Genomic DNA, 24138 nt, shown 5'->3' on the forward strand with positions numbered 1-24138 from the left:
AAGACCCCCTGAGATGAATGAAGATTTCAAAGAGCCATTCTCCTGCTCCGTTCTCCTTTTTATTTAGTCTGGTGCTTTAGTGCATGTTATAGCACTATCTGCATTTAGGGTGAATCTTCCCTCTTCAGTTAAACCTCTTGAAATGCACTCACAGACACAGCCAAAAGTGTGCTTCATTAATTTCCTATGTGTTTCTTAATCAAATCAAGTTGATGATCAAAATTAACCATCACATACTCTGGCTAGTAATGTATAAGGGTGCTGATTTCTCTACATCCATGTAAACACTTGTCATTGTCTATCATTTTGATTACAGCTATACTGGTGCTTGGAAAATGTACCTCTCCATGGTTCCCACTTGAATTTCTGTGACTGCTAATTACTAACAGCCATCTTTTCATGTGCTTATTATCCATTTACACACACACACACACACACACACACACACACACACACACACACACACACACGAGAGTTACACATTGAGATTCTGTGACTTCTTTTAAATTGAACTCTGTTATTATGCTATAAAATATGATTTACATATATTTTCATTCATCTTTTCACTTTCTTTACTTTGAATCACAGTGTGTGTGTGTGTGTGTGTGTGTGTGTGTGTGTGTGTGACAGGGTCTCTCTAGGTAAACCAGGTTAGTCCCTAACTCCTGACCTTCCTGCCTTAGCTTCCTGAGTGATGGGATTAGGCATGCAACATATGTAGCTGAAAGTTAAAATGATAATTCTTACCTCATTCAACTATCCCAGCTTTTTGGCCTGAATGCCATTTTTCAGGTAAGTTTTGATTTTGGGCTATTGTGAGACTCTTGTCTTCTGAGCATGACATGGCTATTGCTGTTTTAAAACAGAGCAGTTGCAATTAGCTCCCACAAGTCCCTCACATGATCAGGGCCACTAACAAAGTGTGTGAGATTCTTCACAAGATGGACCTTAAAGTCCATGGTGCCTCATCCTTCTTCAAGGATACACAAGCAGTCAACATTTGCAGGGGGAGATGGAGGCAGAGTCCTCTTCAGTACAGTAGCTGCCCAGAAGTTGCCAATATTCCTATTGGTAACTCTTCACCTATGTACCCGTGAGTAACACTAGTTAAACTCAGTGGTTCACCAAGCTAGACTTGAGTGGATAAATTTCTTTTGTCTCTCATTGGTGTCCTATCTGGGATGAATAGAAGTTTGTTCATGTCTGCCAGGAAAGGTCTCACCATGGTGGCTGGCTTTACCAATTTAAGGTTGCTATTATTTTTTAAATTAATTGCTTATTTTTCAACAGCTGCATTTTACAAATATATCTTATTATGTATGCATGTCAGACTTGCCTTTAACAGAGCAAAGCAGACATGGATGATGAAGCCAATAACAGTGCTATGTCTCTTAACATTTCGAATATGATTTGAGAAATGTGTTATTGGGTAATGTGTCATTATTTGAACAGCCCAGAGTTCACTTATACAAACAGAAACGGTCTAGCCAACCGTCCAACTATATGGGTTAGCTCTTAGGCTAGAAACATGGAAAAGAACATTCCATCCTGCTGACCCTCTCTCACATTTTCATGATGCAATGTTTATTGACCTGGTTATGTGAAGGTGTCATGTAGGCTTTCTCAGACTGTCTCAGTTTGAAAAGGCAATAACCAGAGGACAGAGTACCACAACAAGTACTGTTGTGTCTTTATATGTAAAGCAAATTGCAATGGGGATTAAAAAATGAATATTTTAGGGTCATTGTTTCTGCATTGGATTTAGTAAACTTCAAGGTGAAAACCACCATGAAAAGAAATAGAAGTTTCTTTTCTTTTCTCTTTTTGAACCAGTTTCCATTTTCTGTCCTCTTTCTAGGCCTTTGATGATTGTCACTCAGAAGATCACAACCTTGGCTTTCCAAATTCATGATGGTGAGAAAGCAATTTTCCTTTGGGTTCTGAGAGCCATCCAGGGGTGCAACACTCCCATGTGTGTATTACACACACCGTTCAAGCTTCCATGAGGGCTGGCAGGCCTTGCTCTCTCTTGTTCAAAGTTTCCAGGCCTCCATAGTCACACCCTTCTACTTTCCCAGCCATCACTCCGCATTGCTTTATTGAACCCACAGTCCACATTTGCTAAATGTTTGCTCCAAGAACAAGTGAGGTTCTTGTTTACATTTTAAAGTTAATTCATGATGTCCTCTGCCCTTTCCCAAATTTATTTAGACAAAGGCTTCCTTTTGCTTTGATTTCATCTCTGAAAAACTTAGAGGGCAATAAAAAAATTTAACAGCATTGGCTGCTTAATTGGTTTTTAGAGGTTTTTTTAGCCCCCTGGGGGAGATGTGTGTCTGGAAAAATCGTCTGATAAGATTAGCCTGACCTATAAAAAGCTGGGAAAGGAGGAACTGAATCCTTTCTTCACTTAGGTTCTTCCTAACAATGGTCAGAATATGTGATTTACATCATTAGGGTAGTTTTCTAGAGAAGGGAGGAAGACTTCCAGCCAGGTGGAAGATTCCATTACAGGGTTAAGACAGACAGTGGGCAGGTGCCCTCTCCTCAACCTGTAAGTTTGCACTGCTCTGAGAACATCTCAACTGTTGTAATGTCTTTATAGTAGACAGATTGAGAAGATTTCTCTCCAACAACTAGTTTCCTTGTTTTACTTAAAGCATGGGAACAGATTACATTTCATTTGACCTAGTGTATTTCATTCATACTTGGGACTTTGGCTACTCTGCCTAGAGCTGGGTCATTGCATAGCAAGAATGGGGGCTGTGTAGAGTCACCAACCATCCTGATTTGCCCAGGGCTCAGACACATCCCCAAAATGCAACTTACATTGTTAGAATCAGAAAGTCCCAGGAAGACAGAAACCATGGCTGCCAAGAATATCTCCATGGGCCCGAGTCAGCCAAGGATAACTTTGAATGTGGCCCTACCCCAGATTAGAAACTTACTTAAAAGATCGTAAGACTTTTGGGGGGTGTGAGTGGGGATTAGCTATGCTATTCTGTTCTCGAGTGTAAACTTTATACACATCAACTTTGTGTCACCATATCAAAAGGTTGGGCATGCCTGCTATAATAGTATAGATAGTATAGACTAACAGAAGGAAAGTAACCAATAGTCAAACGTCAGTCTGTTCACTTCTGCAAATTGCTGTCACTGTGTTGAGATCTCATTGGAAGAAACAAAGTGAGGTTCTATTGTTGGCTCTGTGTGTAGGTGTGAGTGTGTAGACATGGCCTTACTGTGTATCCCAATTTAGTCTTGAACTTGGAATTCTCCTGCTTCCTCCCAGGTGCAACCATACCGGGCAGGGATGGATGGGTTTTTTGTTTCTTTCTGGTTTTTGACACTGTTCCTCTTTTTTTTTTTCCTTCCATTTTGAAACAGACTTTGGGCCTAAATTTACATTTTTAAAGTACTCCCCCTTTACCACATTTCCTGGAGTATTCCTAACACAGAGTGAAATGTTTATTTACTTTTTTCTTTTCTTCCCCCTTGTGTGTGTGGGGGAATGAGGGAATTCCAGAAAAACTCTGTCTTTTCTTAGGCTTTTTTTTTGACAGGATCTTATTATGTCTCCTAGCTGGTCTGAAACTTTATCTGCCTGTCTCTGCCTTCTATATGCTGTGGTTACAGGCCCAAGTCACCGCACCTAGTTTAAGTGCTTTGTGGAATTGCCTTCATGGTTGCTGGGCAGATTTAGAGTTCTTATGTTGCTTGTTGTACTTCAGAGCCAATATGTGACTTATATCTGGACTCCCGCCCTTGGATAGCATACACAAGAGGGCCGAAGGTTCAAGGCCAGTCTGTGCTACATAGTGAGATCCTATCTCAAAGAACCAAATAAAAATAAACAAACAAAAAAGAGGGTTAAAAAAACCCCACAAAGATAATGCTTAGTTTCTTTGACTCCAAGATGGCATGCACATTTTATAGGAAGTAAACTTTTTTTTTGTGGCTGGAAGTTTGCTGTGGAAGAAGACAAAAATCTGATGATTCTCTCTTTTCCCTGCAGTCAGGCTTATATTCTTTTTGCTGTTTGGAAGGAGAAAGTCCCTGCTTGTTGCCTCATTATGTCTCATCCGAGTGCTCTCAGCTTTCCCTATTACAGCTCTCTCAGTTCTCTGGCATATTAGTTATTTTTCCTGTTGCTATGACAAAATCCTCTGACCAAAGAAACCCAAGGCAGGAAGAGCTTATTTAGGCTCACAGCGGGAGGTACAGTCAGTCCATCATGGCTGGGAAGACATGGAGGCAGGCAGGTACATTGTCACATTGCATCTGAAGTCAGGAAGCAGAGGCATGTACGTTGGTGTCTTGCTCGTTTTCTCTGTTTTGTTATGCCTAAGAAACCAGTCCCTCCAGTGGCACTGCTGGTAGTTAAGGTGGGTTTCCCCACCTCACATAACCACTTCTAGAAACTCCCTCACAGGCATGCCCAGAGGATTGTCTCCTAGGTCTAGTTGACAGTCGATGTTAGCCATCACACCAAGTTTCCCACTTGGCATCATGAGGGAGACATCTGAATTGGTTCAGCCCATGAAAGGCAATCTTGCAATTGCTAGAGCAATGGAATCCTGCTGTGTGGTAAGGGATCTCTAAGTTGAGGTGATGGGCAGGGGTTTCTGGAGTTAACATACTACTAGACAGATTAAACACAAGTAACCTTGAATGCTCCCTCATTCATACAAACCTACAGAGATTTCTTTCTGTGGACTCATGGGTAACTAATCTAGGATAACTTTACACCTATCATAAGGATGGAGCCCAGGGCCTTATGCACGCTAAGTTCGCTGTCAACCAATCCCTTCCTCCTGTAGGGCTTTTGAAAACTGAAAAGCAGGGATTATTTATAGTAGATGAAGCAAGAATAATCTGGCTTTTTCCAAATGTGCTTGGGAACATTCTTCTAGGATCAGTTCCTTATTTCACTTTAAACACTCTGAATTTCATTTCACTTTCATAGGATTAGGTCGAAAAGCTGAAGACCTTTCTGCCGAGCAACACCGACTTGCTGTGAAGTAAGTTATCAGTCAGCAGTATATTGTCAAGCCCTTTGGTTGTGTCTAGAGCAGTGGTTCTCACCCTTCCTAATGCTGTGACCCTTTAACACATTTCCTCATGTTGTGGTGACTCCAACCATAAAATTATTTTGGTGCTATTTCATAACTGTAATGTTGCTACTGTTCTGAGCCATACTGTCAATGTGTGACATGCAGGCTATCTGATATGTGACCCTACAGGTTGAGAACAACTGGTCTAGAGTTTCTTCATTTTAATAAATACTCATTAATTCCATTATATGGATGTGATATTACTATGTGTCTGCTGTTGATAGACCCTTGTCTGTCTACTAATCTTTGCCTTTGGACAATGGCTAACCTTGCATATAGATCATTTCTGGGTGTATTTGGGTCTGCTGTAGGGCAGAAGTCAAGAGCAGATGGATCTGAGAGTCTCTTTTCCCAGGATGTGTATGTCAACTCCTGAATTATTTTTATTGGATTTGTGTCTGGGACCTTAGAGAAGCAGCTATAACCAATGCATGTAGTATACGAGTAGGTCCCAGCATAGGAAAAACTAGGAAGTAGGACAGAAGGGAATCCAGGTTGGGGAGTCAGAGATCCTGCAGCTGGTCTTTGGCTAGTGTGGATTGGCAGCAGAAAGGGAATGGTGCTAGAGAAAAAGAGGTGGCAGGGGGTGGGGGTGGGGGACTCCCTAAAGAATCAGGAGAAAAACATTGACATGGGGATGAAAATGCCATTGGGGTGTCTCACAAAGAACAGCCATGGCTGGGGGATAGGTTCCTATTAGAGGGTACCAGAAGCAGCTGGCATCCTTAAGGAGTCCTTGGAGGTGCCTTCACTAAGGACCTGAGATGTGGAAGCACTGGAGGATTCTAATAAATCTGGTCTGTTGCTCAGCACTATGTAGCTATTGTTAGCTTAAGGCACAGTCTAAGGAACCAGTGAGCAATGGTGTTTCAAGAACTCCTTCCCTACGACAGTACCCTGATAGAACAGGCCTCCTGTGTGCCCTTGCAGCAGGAGACAGAGCCATGCACTCCAGGTTTTCCCTGGTCTCCTTTTCAGGACCTAGATACCAAAGCAGACAACAGATTGTCACAGTTGGTTTTGTGTGGCTTCCAAGTGGAAACTGGTCGTGTCCGCCCACCATTTACTTTGTATTTATGTTGGCACTTAGGAGAGAATTTCCCCTCTCTGGAGCATTTCAGCAGCTGACATTAGGCCAGATTCTCACCCTGCCTTTGTTTATACCTTTGTTTTGTGATGCAAGCAGATAGAGGTGATAGGAAAAGAACAGCTCCCAGCTTTAGGATAACCTTTGCCTGAGATCCTTCCCTCAGTGTTCATGGTCCTCACCAGCAGAGGGTGACATGGAACTGTGACAGTCTCAATCACCTATCTCATCCATGGTTACTGTCTTAAGATGTCTCTCTTAGCTGGATTTTATAGGAAACAGAAAAACAAAAGGCCTTGCCATGGGTAATAAATAATGTTTCAGGTAGATGGGTGTATTCTGATGGAGAATTGGACGTGGGTGAGTACTCAAGTTTTAAATTTCATTTATGTTCACAGAGTGAAGCCCTCACTTTTGGAATACTTAAGCTACCATCTCAACTTTATGAGTATCATAGCTGGCCCTTGTAACAACTTCAAGGATTATGCAGCCTTCATTGAAGGGAGACATATACATATGAAGTTGCTAGAAGTGAACTGGAAGCAAAGAGGCTTCCACAGTTTGCCAGAACCTTCTCCCTCTGTAAGTTTTTAGTACTCGGGTTTTTTTTTTTTTTTGAGTTTCAGAGAATGGATTTCATTCTCAGGGATGACCCTAGCTAATAGTCATTCTAATGAAAGAGTCATATAGTTGGGAGTGTAGCTTGTTGATAGAGCACGGAAAAATAAAACAGTAACGGCCAAATGCCAAAAGCTTAGCAGAGAGCATGACCAATCAAACACCCCTATTTGCTTAAAATCAAATATAGGTAATTATTAAGCTGTTCTCTGTGTAAGATCACTTAGTTTGGACCCAGGCACTGTTCACAGTTCTTTGTCATGTTCATTCACTTAAGTCCCAGTCACTTCTGGGAAGGGTGCCAATGCTGAGCCACATTAGAAAGGCCACCCATTGGAAACTACAGACATGTAGGATGACATTTCCTGGAAAGTCAGAGGAACTGGGCCAAATTACTGAATCCTGATAAAAAGTCACCATATCTTAACCCTAGATGTTCTAGTTTGTGGCTCTGTTGCTGTAATAAAACCATGATCAAAAACAGCTAGGGGAGGAAAGGGCTTATTTAGCTTACAGGCTATCATTCATCATCAAGAGAAAAGCCTTGGCAGTCACTACAGGCAAAAAATCTGGAGACTTGTTGGTTGAAGCAGAGACCACAGAACTGTTTGCTGACTTGCTTGTAGGCTCTTGTTCTATACCTTTCTTCTATAGCCCAGGCCCAGCTGCCTAGTGGGCCCTCCTACATCAATTAGCAATTAGGAAAATGCCCCACAGACATGCCACAGGCTAATCTGGTGAAAGAATTTCCTCAACTGAGCTTTCCTCTTGCCTGGTTATAGTAAATTTGTGACAAAGTAACAGCTGAAGCTAACAATGGCACCAGATAAAATATTTGAATCTTCTTTGGAAGCCAATGCTCTCCATTATCTGTTCATGAACTGGCTCGGGTGTTCAGTTACCTACACAGAAGAACTTCTGGTATAATGATACCAGAAGCCTCCACCTCCTGGCTAGTGACTCAAGCATGTTTCCCAGCTTTGCAGGCTGTACTAGTGGAAAGCAAATGGTTATTGCTTTCTGGTGGAAAATTGCTACCCTATAATGGTATCCTTTCTCTTATGTTTTGGGCAACAACCCTACTTAACTTATGTTGGTAGGAGATTCTGAAAGACACATTTAGATATGTTCCATGTTTGCAGTGAATACCTCCAGTCCTCAGGGGTTTCATGTGTGTTTAGCATCTAGATATACCTGCTAACCTAATCCTTCCAGGTTTGCATCGTGAGGAAGAAAACCCATGTTCATTGGATAACCATGTCCTTTAGGTGCTCTTGCCAAAATTGTGGTCCTCATACCTGAGTTTTTTCCCCATTTCCAGGCTGCTGTGATACAGAAGTTGTGCATGACCTTGATGTCTCTCCTGTTGTTTTTGACACTCTCAAAGTCCTTTCCTGTCACCTTCCTTATTGATGACTGGTTTGTACATAAGGCCAACTTTCTAAGTCGACTCTGGTACTTATATGTCGTCATGCAAGCCGCAAAGCCCAAGTATTACTTTGCATGGACATTAGGTAAGTTTGATGGAGTGGCCCAAAATGAATGAGGAATGAAGTGGTCTTCCTTGGATGGCTTAGCCAGAGTATCATTTGTATCATCAAATCATAATAAAGTGCAATCCTTGTTGTGGAAGTGAAGCCAGTGCCAAGTTTAACCTTCAACATTGCACTCCTCCCTTCCACCCTCCGTAAACTCAGTTATGGGTGAGATGGAGACATATGGCTCCTGTTTAAACCCAGTGTTCATAACTGCTTCCAACCACTGAACTTGGCCATTCAGTGCAGTGCAAAATTAAGAGAAAATTCCAGAACAGTCTGACTTGCTTCTCTCTGGGATACATACATACATACATACATACATACATACATACATACATACATAACCATCACACATGTCAGTTTAGGTTGCACACAGTCAGCTCACTGCTTTGGAAGGAAGCTGAGTTCAAGGTTTTCTTCTTTATGGTGAAAAGTTCATCTTTGTTTTTTTTATCACATGTCTTTTTTTTCTCTTGGGGGGTGTTGGCCAAACTCAAGGTTTATCTCTTTCTTTTGAAAGAATTTTAGATGGAGTTGTTTAAAGCTTTATTAAAAGAAGAACCTGTGCACTTACCAAGGCTGGTGAGGGATTTTGATTTAAGATGGGCAGGTTAGAGAGAGCAGGGACTTGCCTTCTTAAGCCAAACTGGTCATTCAACAGTTCCCAGTGTTTTGTCCACAGACTGCAAGTTAAGAAATAGCACATGAATCACGTCATCTTCTTCGTTTGTGTTTCAGGTTTTGAAGTCTAAATTAAACTTTGCAGATGCAGAATTATTTTTTCATTCAAATATATCTAATATGAAATAGACTGGTTTGGCCATTTAGGCATGAAGTCCAGCATTGACAGGTTTTTCACATGACAGTTAAGATTGAGAGCCAGAAACGTTCATTGCACCAAACATAAACTTTGTTGCCCATTAAGCAGTTCCCACTGGGGCCAGGTTATTTTTAACTGCAAAAGTATGTATGTGTAAGTTCAGTCCAAAAGCAGTATTTCCCTAGTATTGGGCCAGAGACATCAGACTTAGAGCTCTTGCTTTGTTTTGTTGTTTTGTTTTGTTTGAGACAGGATCTTACTATGTAGTTCCTGGCTAGCCTGGAACTCTCTGTAGACCAGCCTCTGCCTCTGATGGCACTAAAGGTGTGAACTACTTCACCCAGCATCAGAGCTGTTTTGGAATTCACGGTGTGCTATGCTTTGTTTCTATTTCCATTCAGTTTAATTTTATGGCTGTTTGTTGAACACCAGGCTTTGTGCTAGGAAATATCTTCTGCATCTCAAGACTATGGCATTTTGTGGGAACACAGACCTTGCCATCAACTAGGCAAGAGACATCAAGAGTTGCCCCAGGGGCATAATATGGAGGATAAATGTGCTTCAAAGGCTTCTTCCCCTTCTTCCTGATTCTGCTGTTGCTTTGCTAGTTAAAAATGCTGTCTTCTTTATTTCTTTAGTAGCTAAGCATCTCTATCTCTGGTAGCTAGGGGTCTATTTGGATCCCTGTATATATGTATGTGTTTTCCCATGCAAAATAGTGCTTTTTCTTTGCTCTAACCTGAGTACGAATGTGTGTAGGTGTGTGCATGGAGAGAGAGAGGCGGGGGCTAGGGGGCGAGAATGTCTTCCTCCCCTTTACTGCAGTCTCTATTTTCACTTACTTTGCTTTCTGTCTTCTCTCCCTACCCTTTCTGCTCCCATATTTTGTATCTCCGGGCTCTAGGTCTGGCTTTGGACTAAATCAGCTCCAGATTTAAGGAGGAAAAAAAGCCATTCCGTGGCCTTATGGGGAGAGTCTGACACAAGGTGGGTGTGGGCTGTGCTGACAGCGTCTGGGTGGGAGGGGTGACAGGGAACAGGATGTCATCCTGCCCTTTAGGAGAACTCCCCAGACTTTTGGAATGTAAATATGTTTCCTCTGGACAGCTTTCTCTGTGCACTGAACACTGTTTCTCCCCGATCCCCTCTGTCCCATCTTCAAGCTTTCCTGGTTGTTTGGTGAAACGCTTCATTAACTTGCATAGCTTTGATTTGAAGTTTCTTTCCAGTTTAGATTACATGGGCTAGTCTGAAATTAACCTTTCTATTATTTATGAATAAAGAAGCAACAGATAGTCCATCAGGGAATATTTAAATTTCTTAACCGAATAATTGTTTTATCCAGCTCTTTAAAATGCCATTTACATATAATTGATGTACTAATTATAAATTATTATTAATTTAATCCTTGAAGCTGGCCTTTCATGAATGTCAGCTGCACTGCACTGTGTTAGGCTTGCTCTAGTTATTGTTAATATAGTAGCAATAAAATTATTTTCTATGGAGTTAACATCCAATTCTGACCCCCTCTCCAACTAATTGTTACTGTATAAAAGAGGCTCAACTGTCTAGGCTTCATCCTAAGGACCACAAACTCCAACAAAGGGGTAGCCAAAGCTATTTGTTTGCCATAGTAAGTTACACTAGGCTCAGAGAAAGGAAAGCCAGTTCAGGGCTATGAGTCAGAATCTCACTCTGGCTGCTCTAGGTCATGATGGAATCTTAGATAAAGTTCTGCAGAAAGCACTGTGCAGAACAGGGAATCCTGATTCTCCAAATAGGGTGATTGTGGGAGCCGGCTATCTCACAAAGGAGCTCTCAGCCCGTTGGGATGTGGAATCAGTTTTGGCCTTCAGATTCTGGCTCTGCCTACACTGGAATGGTCTGTACACTGAATGAACATCTCCAGTCTCAATCTCCTTTGTGTTCCCATTCGCAGAGGCTATTAGAGTAAAAATGGCCACTGCCATCATCTCCTGATTGCTTTCTTGGATGGGCCCTGTGCTGTGAACTTTGTACGCATTTCAATATCGCTTTAACATAGGTGCCATTGTTGTATCCATTTTATCCTTAGGGGATGGGTTTCTAGAACTTGGTCACCTCCTCTATCTTTTGGTGAGCCTATCCTTACTGACCCTCCTAACAATGCTGTGAGGGTAAATAAGAAATACCTGGAAGGTGCTGGAAACATGTGTGATGTTGATGGCCAGCTTGCTGGGATTGAGTAGCACGCAGGCTGTTAGTACAACACACTTCCAGGTGAGTCTGTAGGGGTGTTTGCAGAGACATCGAGCTGAGAAGGAATTCCATTCCTGTATGTTGGTAGCACCACAGGTAGACTGAGGGCTCAGATGGGACCAAATGGAGGAGAAGGAGATAGGCACGGGAATTCTTCTTGATCTTTCTGCTTTCCGAGTGCCATGATGTGACATGCTCTGCCACACCCCACCTTCCTTACAGGGATTGCAACATCTCTGGTTGAGCTGAAGTATATCTGTCCCTGCTGTAAGTTGTTTTTTTTTTCCTGTGTGTTGTGAAAATCTGACCATCATAGATAATGATCAGGAAAACACACGTTCATGCACACAATCATTGCTTGTTTTTTTTCAACTCTGACCAGGAGTGGTGGGGACAAAATTGAAGGAGATGGGGAGTTAAGAACTGCTGTGCTGGCCTTGTCAAGGGTTGTCCTGCTGTGATTTTAGCTGTCACCTAGATGACATCTATCATTCATAGATTTATTCTCGCCTATGAAACCATGAGGTTCCTTTTCAGGCATCTGCTTTCTCTGTTTTCTTTTTCTTCTCCACCGAATTTCCCTCTAGAGGAGAGAGGATGGCATGGGGCTCCGTCCTTTTAAATCGTTTCTTCCATGAGAAACCAGATAGTTTTCAACTGAAGCCAAGCCTAAGATAAGCATCATTAAATCATCAACTACACCAAAAATAGAGGAGATAGAGCTGTGTTCTCTGTCTCTGACTCTGTCTCTCTCTCTCTCCCCCTTCCCCCTTCCCTTCCTCCCTCCTGCTCTTTCTGTCCTGGGGATGAATCCCAAGGAAAGTGTTAGGCAAATGCTGGACCACTGAGCTCAGAGCCACCCCCCCTACCCCCACAAACCTGGAGAAGGCCCTTCCCTTTAGAGTGTCTGTTCTGAAGGCAGGCTCCTTTCCTTTCATTTTGAAAAGCTGTCTGCACTTGGACTTGGAGGATCCTCTAAGACCTCCTCCAGTCTAGAACTATAAAGTGCTTTGATTTAATTAGTGTGAGTCACTAATGACTATTTTCTTGAAGACCATCTTCTAACAGAATTTGGAATATGATAAAGGAAAAATTAGTCTCTTGGTCTTCATCATAACATCGAGGGCTTGTCAGGACTCTAGTTGGTTACAAAATACCTCATTAAGGCATTGATTTGAGGTAGATTGTTCCTTAGGGGGCCATTTTCTTACAGTTTAGTTAAGTAAATAAAAATGGAAGCAAGGGCTTTCAGAATGGCTTTGTGAGTAAGATGGTTTTCTGTTTTCTTTCTTTTCGAGACAGAATTTTTCTGTATAGTTCAACCTGATCTTCCACTTCCTCAATAGCCCAGGCTAGCCTTATAATTGCTATGTAGCCCAAAATAATCTTACACTCTTAACCCTCATGTCTCTGCCTCCCAAGCTCTGCTACAACACCCTGTGTCGTCAGGGTGTTCAACACTGTGGCCTTGTATGGCTTCCACTGCAGCTGGTTCCCAGTTCCAAGCTAAGCTTCTCTACCTTGTTGTGGATTTAAACTTTCTTTATAGAATGTGTTAGCCGATCAGCCCCGTGCATGTAGCCTGTCAAGGATAAGCTCCTACATTCTCCTATATCTCTCCTGCATCTCTCCTACATAGCACAATTACCCTTTAACACCTGAGATGGTTAATGCTGGCAGTCATTTGGGTGGGGTTTCAAATCACCTGTGGCACACACCTCTGGCATTCCTGAAAGTATTTCCAGAGAAGCCTAACTGATGGAGGAAGACCTGCCCACAGTGTGAGTGGCACCATGCTCTGGGGTCCTGGACTGAACAATAAAAGAGAATTCCATCTCGCTCTCTATTTCCTCAGTGAAGGTGCAGTGTGACCAGATGCCTCATGTCTCTACCACCATGCCTTCCCCACCATGAGCCAAAATAAGCCTTCCATAAATAGCCTCAGTCATAGCAAGGGGGAAAGTAGCAAATCCCAGGTGTTACATCATTGGTGATAACTCGTGTTCTATACCGCGCCCCTTATTGGCCTTCATTTCTAAGCAGTGATGTATTTTACCTCTTTCTCTTCCACTAAACCCTGCCAGTCATTGAATCCAGCTGCTAACATCTTCACCTCATTTCTTCTCCACTCCTTGAAGCTCCTCCGTCCATTCTACGGCCAGTCGGTGCTGTGTCTTTTAGCAAGCACTCAAAGGCTACAGAACAAATAAATAGAAAGCAAGGTCACCAAACAGCCCAGTTCATAATGATGCCAAATCCTTTGTGTGTGTGTTTTGGCTCATTTTCCAAGAAACTACCGAATACGTGTCCCGTGTTGGAGCTAGACAAAAGTTTGCACTCCTTTGCCTGGTTCCTGACGCTTTGTCTTAAACCACAGCGGATGCGGTACACAACGCAGCTGGCTTTGGGTTCAGCGGTGTGGATGCGGATGGGCATTTCTGTTGGGATCTGCTCTCTAACCTGAACATCTGGAAGATTGAGGTGAGAACACTGTGCTTCTGGAACAAATGGCCACAGTGAATAAAGCAAGCAGCTGTTGTGAATGTGGGATTCCCAAATCCTCCTTCGGGGTGTCTGGGGAAAGCTGTTTGGGGAGATGCCACATTCACCTCGCCATCTGTATTTCAGATTGTTTTCCTCTCCTCCACATCCTCCTCCGCACCATCGTCTTCTTGCTTTCAGGATACCTACTTTCTTGACACTTTTAATGATTCAAGGCAAAAAAATGACACCAAAATTTTGGAAAAGAGCCAGAAAAAATCTTTCTGTTGTTTAATTCTCGTTCTACCAACCAGAGAGTGAAAATGTCACCTTCTTTTGTTTCCATTTGACTTGGGTTTCAGTCCAGAGTATAGACCGGAAGCTGATCCTTTAGATTTAAACATGTGGTCCCTGGGTTTTTTTTTTGGGGGGGGCATTTTTAATTCATTTGATTTTTTGAGAAAAACTGTCACAAAGCAAACCTTTTAGGCCGTTGGGATAGTGTGTCTCTTCATCTGCCTTCATTCTTGGGCCATGGTTCTCTTCGTGTCTTTGGAAACAGAAATGGTTCCCTTCAGAAACAAGCATCTCAGTTTGCTTTGCCCTGTTTGCACTAGCATAGGCATGACTACCAAGCCTCAGAGCCTTTGGTATTGCAGCAGTGGAGGAAGGCCAAGCTTCTCACTGTGCAGCCGGAGCGCTGGTCCCCTGGCCAGCCCACTCAGGGTGGCTGTTAATTTTTTTTTTCTTTTTAATTTTCATCTATCCTGGGGCAGACAGGGAGAGCTGGAAGCCTGGGAGACCAACCATCCTTCCACCCACACTTGGTGGAAAGCAGACCAAAAGGAGCCATGAGAAAACCACCACCTCCTCCGCCCGAGGCCTTCTGGATGGTGGCCTGCATTTCACCTAACAAAATGTGCAAGGAGGGTTAGATTTCCTCCTCCCAATCCTTCTCTCCCGCCTCTTCTTTTTCCTTCTCCTCCTCATTTTCTTCCTCTTCCTCCTCCCCCTCTTTCCCTTTTATCTTCTTCCTCATTCTCTTCTCCTTCATCTCTTCCTCTACCTTTCCTCTTCTTCTGCTGTCACTTAGCACTTTGTACCTGTTTCCTAACCAAATGACATTGTATATTCAGTTTAAATTCAGGGTGCTATTTGATGCCGCAGGCTTATCAGGTTGCATAAACAGTAAGTCCCAATGTGTGGGGGGTGATATTTGGATTCTAGAGAATCTGAGGGATCCATGGGTCAGAAAGCCCTGGCAAATATGGAGAAAGAAAAGAAAAGAAAAGAAAAGAAAAGAAAAGAAAAGAAAAGAAAAGAAAAAGGCCGAAATTTAGGACTGGTTTGGAGTGAGCAGTTTGCCCCATTACAATAAACCACTTCTTCAATAGAAAGTTTCCAGATGCCATAACCACCTTTCCTGGTTTTGGAAACGCATATGAAAACTGCACACCTCTCTTTCCTATGCAGATGTCAGGCAAAGTCCTAGGGTTAGGGACTTCGTTCCCTTGGAGCACTATATGTAATGTCCTTCAGAGCTGAACCCCTTGGCTTGTGGCAGCACGTGAATTTACCCAAACTGTGCACCAAAGATAGACCCTTTCATATTTTTATGTTTTTTTTAAAAAACAATCTTATTTTACTTACCAATCCCAGTTCCCTCTCCCTCCTAGGCTCCCACTCCTTCCACCGTCTCCCCATCCCACCCCCCATCCACTCCTCAGGAGGGTGAGGCCTCCCACGGGGGATCATCAAAATCTGTCACATCATTTGGGACAGGACCGAGGCCTTCCCCCCTGTATCTAGGCTAAGCAAGGCCTAGGGAATGGGCTCCAAAAAGCCAGTTCATGCACTATGGATAAATACTGGTTCCACTGCCAGCGGCCCCATAGACTGTCCAAGCCCCCCAACTCACACCTATATTCAAAAGGCCTAGTTTGGTCTTATGCAGGTTCCCAAGCAGGATGGACTACTTCATTATGGGCATGTGCTTGGGGTCAAAGGCTGATATTAAGTTATATAGTTATTGTAAGAGAAAATGACAACACTGATTTCCATTGTATTTGGTATGGGACAAGAACAAAGGAACAACAAGGAAGACTGATTTAGTTACAGTGTTTCAAGGCTGTATTTTTATAGCATTCTATTCACTATGTAAACAGAAACGAACTGAATTGAAAAAAAATAAAAGCTCAATATATAACAGATCTCCTAACAATCTATTATACACCATCTATTATGTTACCACCATCCATCTTCCTTCCATCTGTCATCTGCCCATCATCTGCTTTCCTCTTATCTTTTGATCTATTATCTGCCAATCACCTATCCATATCTATTTATCTGCCTTAGAGTTCCTATTGCTGTGATGTAACTCCATGCCCAAAAGCAACTTGGAGAGGAAAGGGTTTATTTCAGCTTATACTTCCACATCACAGTCCATTACTGGCGGAAGTCAGGGCAGGAACCTGGAGGCAGGAGCTAATGCGGAAGCCATGGAGGGGTGCTGCTTCCTGGCTTTCTCAGTAATGGTTTTCTCGGCCTGCTTTCTTACACATCTCAGGACCACTTTCCCAGGGTGCCACTGACCACAATGCCCATCACTCCCACATCGATCCTTAATGAAGAAAACAATCTACAGACTTGCCTACAGACAATCTATTGGTGGCATTTTCTCAATTAAGGATCCTCTTCCCAAATAAGTCTAGCTTGTTTCAAGTTGACAAAAAAAACTAAGAAGCATATATCTATTATACCATTTCTCTTTTATCATCTGTTGTCTATTCAACCTGGTTCTCCATCATCTGTTTGTCATCTGTATCATCTGTCAGGCCATCTTGCATCTATATGTCATCTGTCTTCTTGGCCTACTCTCTCAAGTGTATTACACTAGACAGGTGTGTGGCCTAAACAGGTGTTCTTATGGCTGAAGCTTTTCCACAAGATAAAGCCATACTTCCTGTTAGTGTCAGTGAGAAAGCACAGTTAATGGCATATTTGGGGATGTCTTCTTTGGCAATTGACTGACTTACACTATTACCAGATGGGTGATATTTCTTTATTTTCTTTTTTGTATTATGATCCCTTCATGCATGAAGTCTCTTACTATTCCAGGCAAAATTGGATGCAGTTGGGACTGTGAAGCTATTTATAGAAATGACTGTAAAAGGCTGACCTAGTTTTCACGTGGTCACATAGCACAAAGATAATGGTTTCATTTAACTTGTCCCGAAAGCTCTACAATCAAATAATTAGGCTTTCCCTGTGTAAATCCCCTTCTAGAGTAGTTCTAAGTGATCTGACTTTGTTTTTTTTTAAATCAGAATGGGAGGGAATTGACAGAACTTCCCCTCAGTTTTGCTGTAATGTAAAAATAAGTTTGGAGCAAACTTGATTCTCCAAGCCAATGTTTAGCTGCAAAGTAAATCTTATAAATGCCAGAAAATGTTACTGCCTGTGGCAGAACAGCTGATTGACTGAACTGTGAGTAAGTCCGCTTGAAACCCTCGTCAACTGTGTGAGCAATGGAGTTCTGGGCAGGACTTCCCACTGCTTGGCTATTTTTAAAGCTAATGATAGGTGTTATTTTCTTGTTTCTAGACTGCTACGAGTTTCAAAATGTACTTAGAAAACTGGAATATTCAGACATCTGCTTGGCTGAAATGGTAAGGGACATGAGAACTACCTTATTGCTCATGGCACAGATGTGCTTAGGGACTTCCTATGTGAGCAACAGTTGCCTGCCAGTCATGCCATATAGCAGACACTTTCGACATCATTGTCCACATCTTGCCAAGAAAAAAGTAGAAATGATGACTTGAGAAGATCCTAGTGTGTGCCTGTTTCATCCCATAATGCTCACTCCTCAGTTCCACACACTAGTTTATTCCTTGCAGCAATCCTGTGAGATGCCATTAGCTGTATGTTATAGCTGAGGAAAGTGAATGAGGGGTTACATGACATGCCCAAAGTCATAGATCTATGAGTGACAAATAGAGGGCCAAAGGTCTGTTCCCAGAACTAGGCTTTTGGCTTCTCTGCTGTTTGGCTTGATACCCAGGAGAATCTAGTTTTCAGATCTTAGGAAGTCAGTGTCAACATCAAATCCCCCATGGAGGTTGCTGCTGTCTCTAGCAGTGAGAGCCTTATGGTACTCTACATGCCTGGGTTTGTATTGACATTTCTCTGACCTGTTTCTATAATGTGTTCTAAATTTAGAAGCATCACTTGTTAGAGAACTATGAATATACTATCTTTGCAATACCACATTCCATCTCATGAATGCACCTGAATTTGCAGGGAGTGTATGAAGAGATTAGGTTTTGCTTTTGATGAACCGTGTCTTTCACAAATCTGAACACCGAGGCGAAGCTCAGGAGGTGGCTGGGTGATTAAGTGTGGACTGCTCTTGCAGAGGAGCCAGGTTCAGTTCCTATCACCTATATGCGTTGTCTCAACCAACTGTAACTCCAGCTCTGAGGGATCCAGTGCCCTCTTCTGGCCTCCAAGGCACATGCATTCATACAGACCCCCATGCAGATACATACAGAATAATGAATCAAACCGTTGAAGCAAAGGAGACACAATGTAGTAATTCTTCAGATAAAGCTAATGCAATGCTCTCTGTAAACTGCCTGTTCCTGCAGTCTTTAAATTCTGATATGAACATGATAGGTTTTTTTTATAAGATTTATTTTTTAAAGATTTATTCATTTATCACATATAGTGTTCTGCCTGCGTGCCAGAAGAGGGCACCAGATTGAATTGTAGATGGTTGTGAGCCACCATGTGGTTGCTGGGAATTGAACTCAGGACCCCTGGAAGAGCAGTCAGTGCTCTTAACCTCTGAGCCATCTCTCAGCCCAAACATGATAGTTTTTAATTAATGTTGCAAGCAATTTTAACAGCAGCCTTTATTTCTTTATGCTGAGTAGTCCCAGCATGCCTAGAGTCATACAGTTTCCATTGGGAGTGCACAGCCCAAGATGATTGAGAATGAAATAGTTCACTCTTGCAAAAAGATACAGAGAACTAAGAAAAAAATTAAAAGGCACATGCCTAGTCCTCATGTCAAAAAGAAATCTTACGGAGAACAGAGTTTCAAGCCTGTGTTTTTTTTCTTCTCAGTTGTATTTTTTTTCCTCTAATGAAAGGGAGATGAAACCCTGAATCCGGGTGTAAATCAGTTACTTTTGTTGGGCAGTGGTGGTGCACATCTTTAATCCCAGCACTTGGGAAGCAAAGGCAGGTGGATCTCTGAGTTTGAGGTCAGCCTGATCTCCAGTGCGTTCCAGTAGAGCCAGGGCTACACAAAGAAACCCTGTCTCGAAAAACAACAAAAATCAGTTACTTTTGAACCATCAGTGGCGGATTCTTGAAAACTGCTTGAATTTACTATTGCATTACTTGAATTTTCTATTGGGACCCTGTCACTAAAGAATGGAGTGGCCACCTTGACTGTAATTGGCAATGCATAGCCTGAACTCTGGGGAGAAAGCCCCCTCTCACTTCCTATTAATTATTTTAGTTTTGGCTCAAGAAGCACCAGAGATTCTCAGGGAACCAGCTGACTTTTCTAGCTTCTCACAGTGTAGTTCCCACATTGAGCACCTCATACCCAAAAACATGGAACCTCAAATGTCCCGATACCTGAAGCCTTTTGAACACTAACATGTTATCCTATGAGGAAAATTCTCCATCTGACTTCATATGAAGTGTTGGGTGACACTTCATTCTGGCTGTGTGTGTCAGGTGTATGCAAAACGCAAATGAGCTTGTGTTTTAGACTTGGCTCTCAACTCCAAGATAACTCATGTATATGTAAACACTCTAAACTCAGAAAAAAATTCAAAATTGAAAAGGCTTCTTGTCTCAGGCATTTGGGATAAGAGCTACTCAACCTCTATCTTCATTTAAAATCTGATGGGCTCTGAGCAGGCCCTCTAATTGCCACACTAATTTCTCACCAGAAAGATAGAAGGGGTTGTCATGTTGATTAGTCAGATGGCATAGGGGTCTGGTTGGAAAGAGTAAATTAATGTTGGCTAAATGAAGATAATTTCTACAGATGCTTATCTGGATTCCAGGCATTTTAATGCCATTGACACTCATATCAGTACCTCCAGTGGATTCGGCCTTTGGGGAGGCTGTTTCTGTAAGCCAGGAACTTGTGTTGAGTAGAACGAGACAGACTACTGAGACTTTTATTATAGTAAACCATGTGATGGGGTGCAGACCATGAGGTTAAAATTTATAGCAGAGCCAAGAGCTGTGTTTCTGATAGTGCTCCAGGATGCCAGAGAAGCACAGGCTGCCTACATTTCATTGCAAGTTCCTGCCAAGAGTCAGACAGGCATCTCTCAGAATGTATCTGAGGACTTCCATGTGGTCTGCCCCAAAGAGATGCAGGTGGAGGCAAGCAGTGTTTTCATTGGGGGTTTGCTGATCCTTCCTCTCTTTTACAGTGTGTGCTATGAACGGGTTCCCTGGTACCCTACCGTGTTCACCTTCGTCCTGTCTGCTCTGTGGCATGGTGTTTACCCTGGATACTACTTTACGTTCTTAACTGGAGTCCCTGTCACATTGGCAGCTAGAGCGGTAAGCTTCCTTCAGCTGTTGACTCTTTTTTGCTTGTGTGTGTGTGTGTGTGTGTGTGTGTGTGTGTGTGTGTGTGTGTGTATTGTTTTGCTTTAAGCGGTGGTGAGTTGAAGGTTTGGGTTTGTTAGGAGTGATTTTTTTGATACAGAGTAATAAGTTCTCCCTGGAATACTTTTTTTGTTTTGTTTTCTTGGAAATGATATTTGGAAAAATCAAATAATGTACACAACATTTTCTTATTACAGAAATGCTTCAGCGTATAGGGATTTGCCATTGTAAAAGTGGTTAACTGATTCACTTGCAGAGTAAAACAACAAGAATTTTATAAGCAACAAATCACTCCCTTGAGGACCGACACATTTTTAATCATTAAAAACTGAATGTACATGTACAGATAATCATGTTTATTAATTAACGAAGGGTCTGTCGTACTTCAGTTTGCTTATATCCTGCTTAATTTCTCCTGTCATTGTACTAAGCCTAGAAGTAATTCACCATGATTCTGAGAAATAAGTGAGGTGGCAGCCTTAGGAACTATATCTATTGAGATGGATCTAACCTCATATGTCTGATACAGTCAAAGAAAATTACTGTGTTAAGTATAAAGTCTTATATTTGGTTTGATTTTCTTCTTTGATCATAATTATGGTCTTTCTTATTTCAGGTTCCAATAATATTAGTTGTACTATATGTAAATTTTGCTATTGACTCATCTTGCCTGGTGTGTGTGTGTGTGTGTGTGTGTGTGTGTGTGTGTAGGTTGGTGAGTGTTTGTAGGTGTATTTGTGTATGTGTGTGGAGAACAGAAGACAACTTTGGGTGTTGTTTCTCAGTTGGCACCCTCTAGTTTTTTTTTTGTTTGTTTTTGTTTTTGAGACAGGATCTCTTGCTGGCCTGGAACTCAAAGCAGGCTAGCTGACTGCTAATGAGCCTCAAGGGTCTGCCTGGTTCCACTTCCCTGGTGCCAGGAATGACAAATGGATGCCACAATGCCTGACTTTTTGTCATTTTTTTTTTATAAAGTGGCTTTTGGGTATTCAATTCACAACTGGATTATCTCCCGAGCTCTTGCTATTTACTCATTCTTCCCTGCACTTTTCTGTGAATATTTCAGCATCCCTGTCATGTGCCAGTCAGTGTGTAGGTGTCCAGCTATCACAGTAGATAAGACAAGCTCTCCCCTGAAGGGTCCTGTCTTACTTAGATGAATTATATTAAATTCTACATATGAACAAGGTAGAAAATTGCTATTCGCCCTAATTTTAAAAATTCTAAATATTAAAAACGTATTTGAACATGAACAAGAAGCAGGAAAGACCTTTTATTTGCTCTTCGTATACCAACTCAGGGTCTGAAACAAAACTAAGAAACAGATGGCTAGAACAAACTACAAAATAAAGGTCAACGCTTTGCTTGTTGATGTATTCAGAGTGCCGGGCCTTAAAATATCTTTACTCTAGTGGCCTCTTCTAGCATAGGCTTTGATTTATGTAGATCTCGTCTATTGCATCCTTGCGAATAGTTCTTACAAGTCAGGTAGTGGATGAAAAGGGGGACTAATGGAACAGAGCTTCCAGTTGTTTTCTAGCAAGAGAATGAACTTAGTAGCCATGAAGATTTAGGCTTCTGGAGGTTAGCTACTTAGTTATTAACATTTCACACCTGCTGCTTAGCATTTCTGAATGGATGGACTCCCAGACTCTGTTCTGAGGAGGAAAAAGATAATTGTTGTTGTTGGGGTCTTTGTTTTGGTTTATTGTTATTTTGAGACAGAATCTGTTGTAGCTCAGGCTATCCTGGAATTCCCTATGTATCCAAAAAATGACTCTGAACTTCTGATCTTTCTGCCTCCACCTCTGGATTTCTGGAGTGCCAGGACCATGGGTCTATGCCATCATACCCAGTTTTAAGAAGCATGATGTGCCGAGTTTTGTGTATCATAGTAACTACCAACTGAGCACATCCCCAGCCTAAGAAATGTCTTTGCTTCACCAGGCAGTGCTGGTGGCTTGCTAGAAGACTCAACAGACACAATCCATGTACAGTATTAGCACAGACATTACACAAGGAAGCATGCAGTAAATAGCAGTTGTTTTTAGTTGTGGTTATAGTTGATACTTGTACTCTTGTAGTCATGGAAACAAGGTGTAACACAGAGACTTATCAATAAGAGTGTGTGCCACAAAACTGTAACAGCAAAAAAGAGCAGGCAGACAAGCTAACTCTCCCCTAATTACCTTAAATTACATTGAAGATTAATATTTATATATTTGTGGACATGGCAAAAAAAGTCTACAATGATTACACCAAACCAAACAAACAAACAAACAAAACATCAAACCAGCTAAAAAAAATTCACCAGTGCCTTTAAGAATATATAAATAGAAAAGGCTTTGGAAGGCTCTGTGCCAAGTTCTTTCCTTTCTTTCTTTCTTTCTTTTCTTTCTTTCCTCCTCCTCCTCCTCCTCCTTCTTTTTTTTTTTTTTTTTGGTTTTTAGTGACAGGATTTTTCTCTGTCTAGCCCTGGCTATTCTGGAATTCACTCTGTAGATCAGGCTGGCTTTGAACTGACAGAGATCCTCCTGCTTCTGCCTCCTGAGTGCTGGAACTAAAGACGTGCACCCCCCCCAGCTCTGTGCCAAGTTCTTAAACTTTTTTGGGGGGAGAATGGTAAAATATATATATATATATTATATAAATATATATGATATATAATATATAAATATATATAATATATATTTATATATAATATCATGTATTAATGTAAATATAATGTAATATATTTATACATATATGCATGCATACATACATGTAATGCAAAAAGCTACAGTGGGGTTTTGGGTGAAAATGGAACTCAGATGGTGGGTTATGCTCTTTGGCCTGTGTTTCTGTGGTCCTGCTTCTTGTGTATCTGATTAAGTGGAAGTTATTTCAGTTTTCACTCCTGCCTCCTACTTCTACCTTCTTGGTTTGCAGGTGAGGAACAACTACAGACATCACTTCCTTTCTTCCAAAGCTCGAAAGGTTGCTTATGACGTAGTTACCTGGGCCGCCACTCAGTTGGCCATCTCTTACACGGCAGCACCCTTTGTCTTGTTGGCAGTTGAGCCAACCATCAGTTTATACAAGTAAGTTTCCAGTGTTCTCAGTTGATGCCTACAGTTGATGGACAGTACATTTATCTTTTTTTGACTTCAGAGTTGGTAAGATGAATCAACATTCTAAGGGATTATACCAAAAATTGCTGTGACTCGACTGTGAAAATGCCTGTAGAAGTTTTAAGAGGAGATGGCTGTCCCAAAGATACCAACATGAGCTCCAATACCGTGATGATGGTTGACAAGAACCCCTTTGGTCATTCCTAATGTTGTGAAAGGGCTCTTGTGGCCGTGCATTTAGAAGGGATAGATACAGAGAACAAACTCAGAGGACTCTCCTGGCAAGATAGTGCACATCTGTAATCCCAGCACTTGGGAAGTAGAGGCATGAGGATCCTGAGTTTGAGCCTGGGCTGTGAGATCTTGTCTCACACAAAAAGTGAGGAAAGAATCTGTAAATATGCTTCCCTCAAACTCAAAGGGAGAATGTCCTGCCATTGGCTCCTTTTCTTAAGGATTAAGCTGTGTTGGAGAGGTGAGACAC

The 24138-nt window shown here is 41.9% G+C and overlaps 1 protein-coding gene across 3 annotated transcripts in view; it reads left to right on the forward strand.

Moving 5' to 3' along the window:
- The window catches only part of Mboat1 (membrane bound O-acyltransferase domain containing 1), a 104072-nt gene that overhangs the window by 73594 nt on the left and 6340 nt on the right, over nucleotides 1-24138 (forward strand). For all 3 annotated transcript variants that reach the window (XM_035442884.1, XM_027409310.2, XM_027409309.2), the window contains 8 exons: nucleotides 1859-1914; nucleotides 4967-5021; nucleotides 6600-6783; nucleotides 8141-8333; nucleotides 13793-13896; nucleotides 17500-17564; nucleotides 20364-20496; nucleotides 23473-23624. In XM_035442884.1, coding sequence (XP_035298775.1) covers nucleotides 1859-1914; nucleotides 4967-5021; nucleotides 6600-6783; nucleotides 8141-8333; nucleotides 13793-13896; nucleotides 17500-17564; nucleotides 20364-20496; nucleotides 23473-23624 — 942 coding nt within the window. The remainder of the gene's footprint in view (nucleotides 1-1858; nucleotides 1915-4966; nucleotides 5022-6599; nucleotides 6784-8140; nucleotides 8334-13792; nucleotides 13897-17499; nucleotides 17565-20363; nucleotides 20497-23472; nucleotides 23625-24138) is intronic.

Source organism: Cricetulus griseus, chromosome 3 (genome assembly GCF_003668045.3).
Source record: "Cricetulus griseus strain 17A/GY chromosome 3, alternate assembly CriGri-PICRH-1.0, whole genome shotgun sequence".
NCBI classification, from domain to species: Eukaryota; Metazoa; Chordata; class Mammalia; order Rodentia; family Cricetidae; genus Cricetulus; species Cricetulus griseus.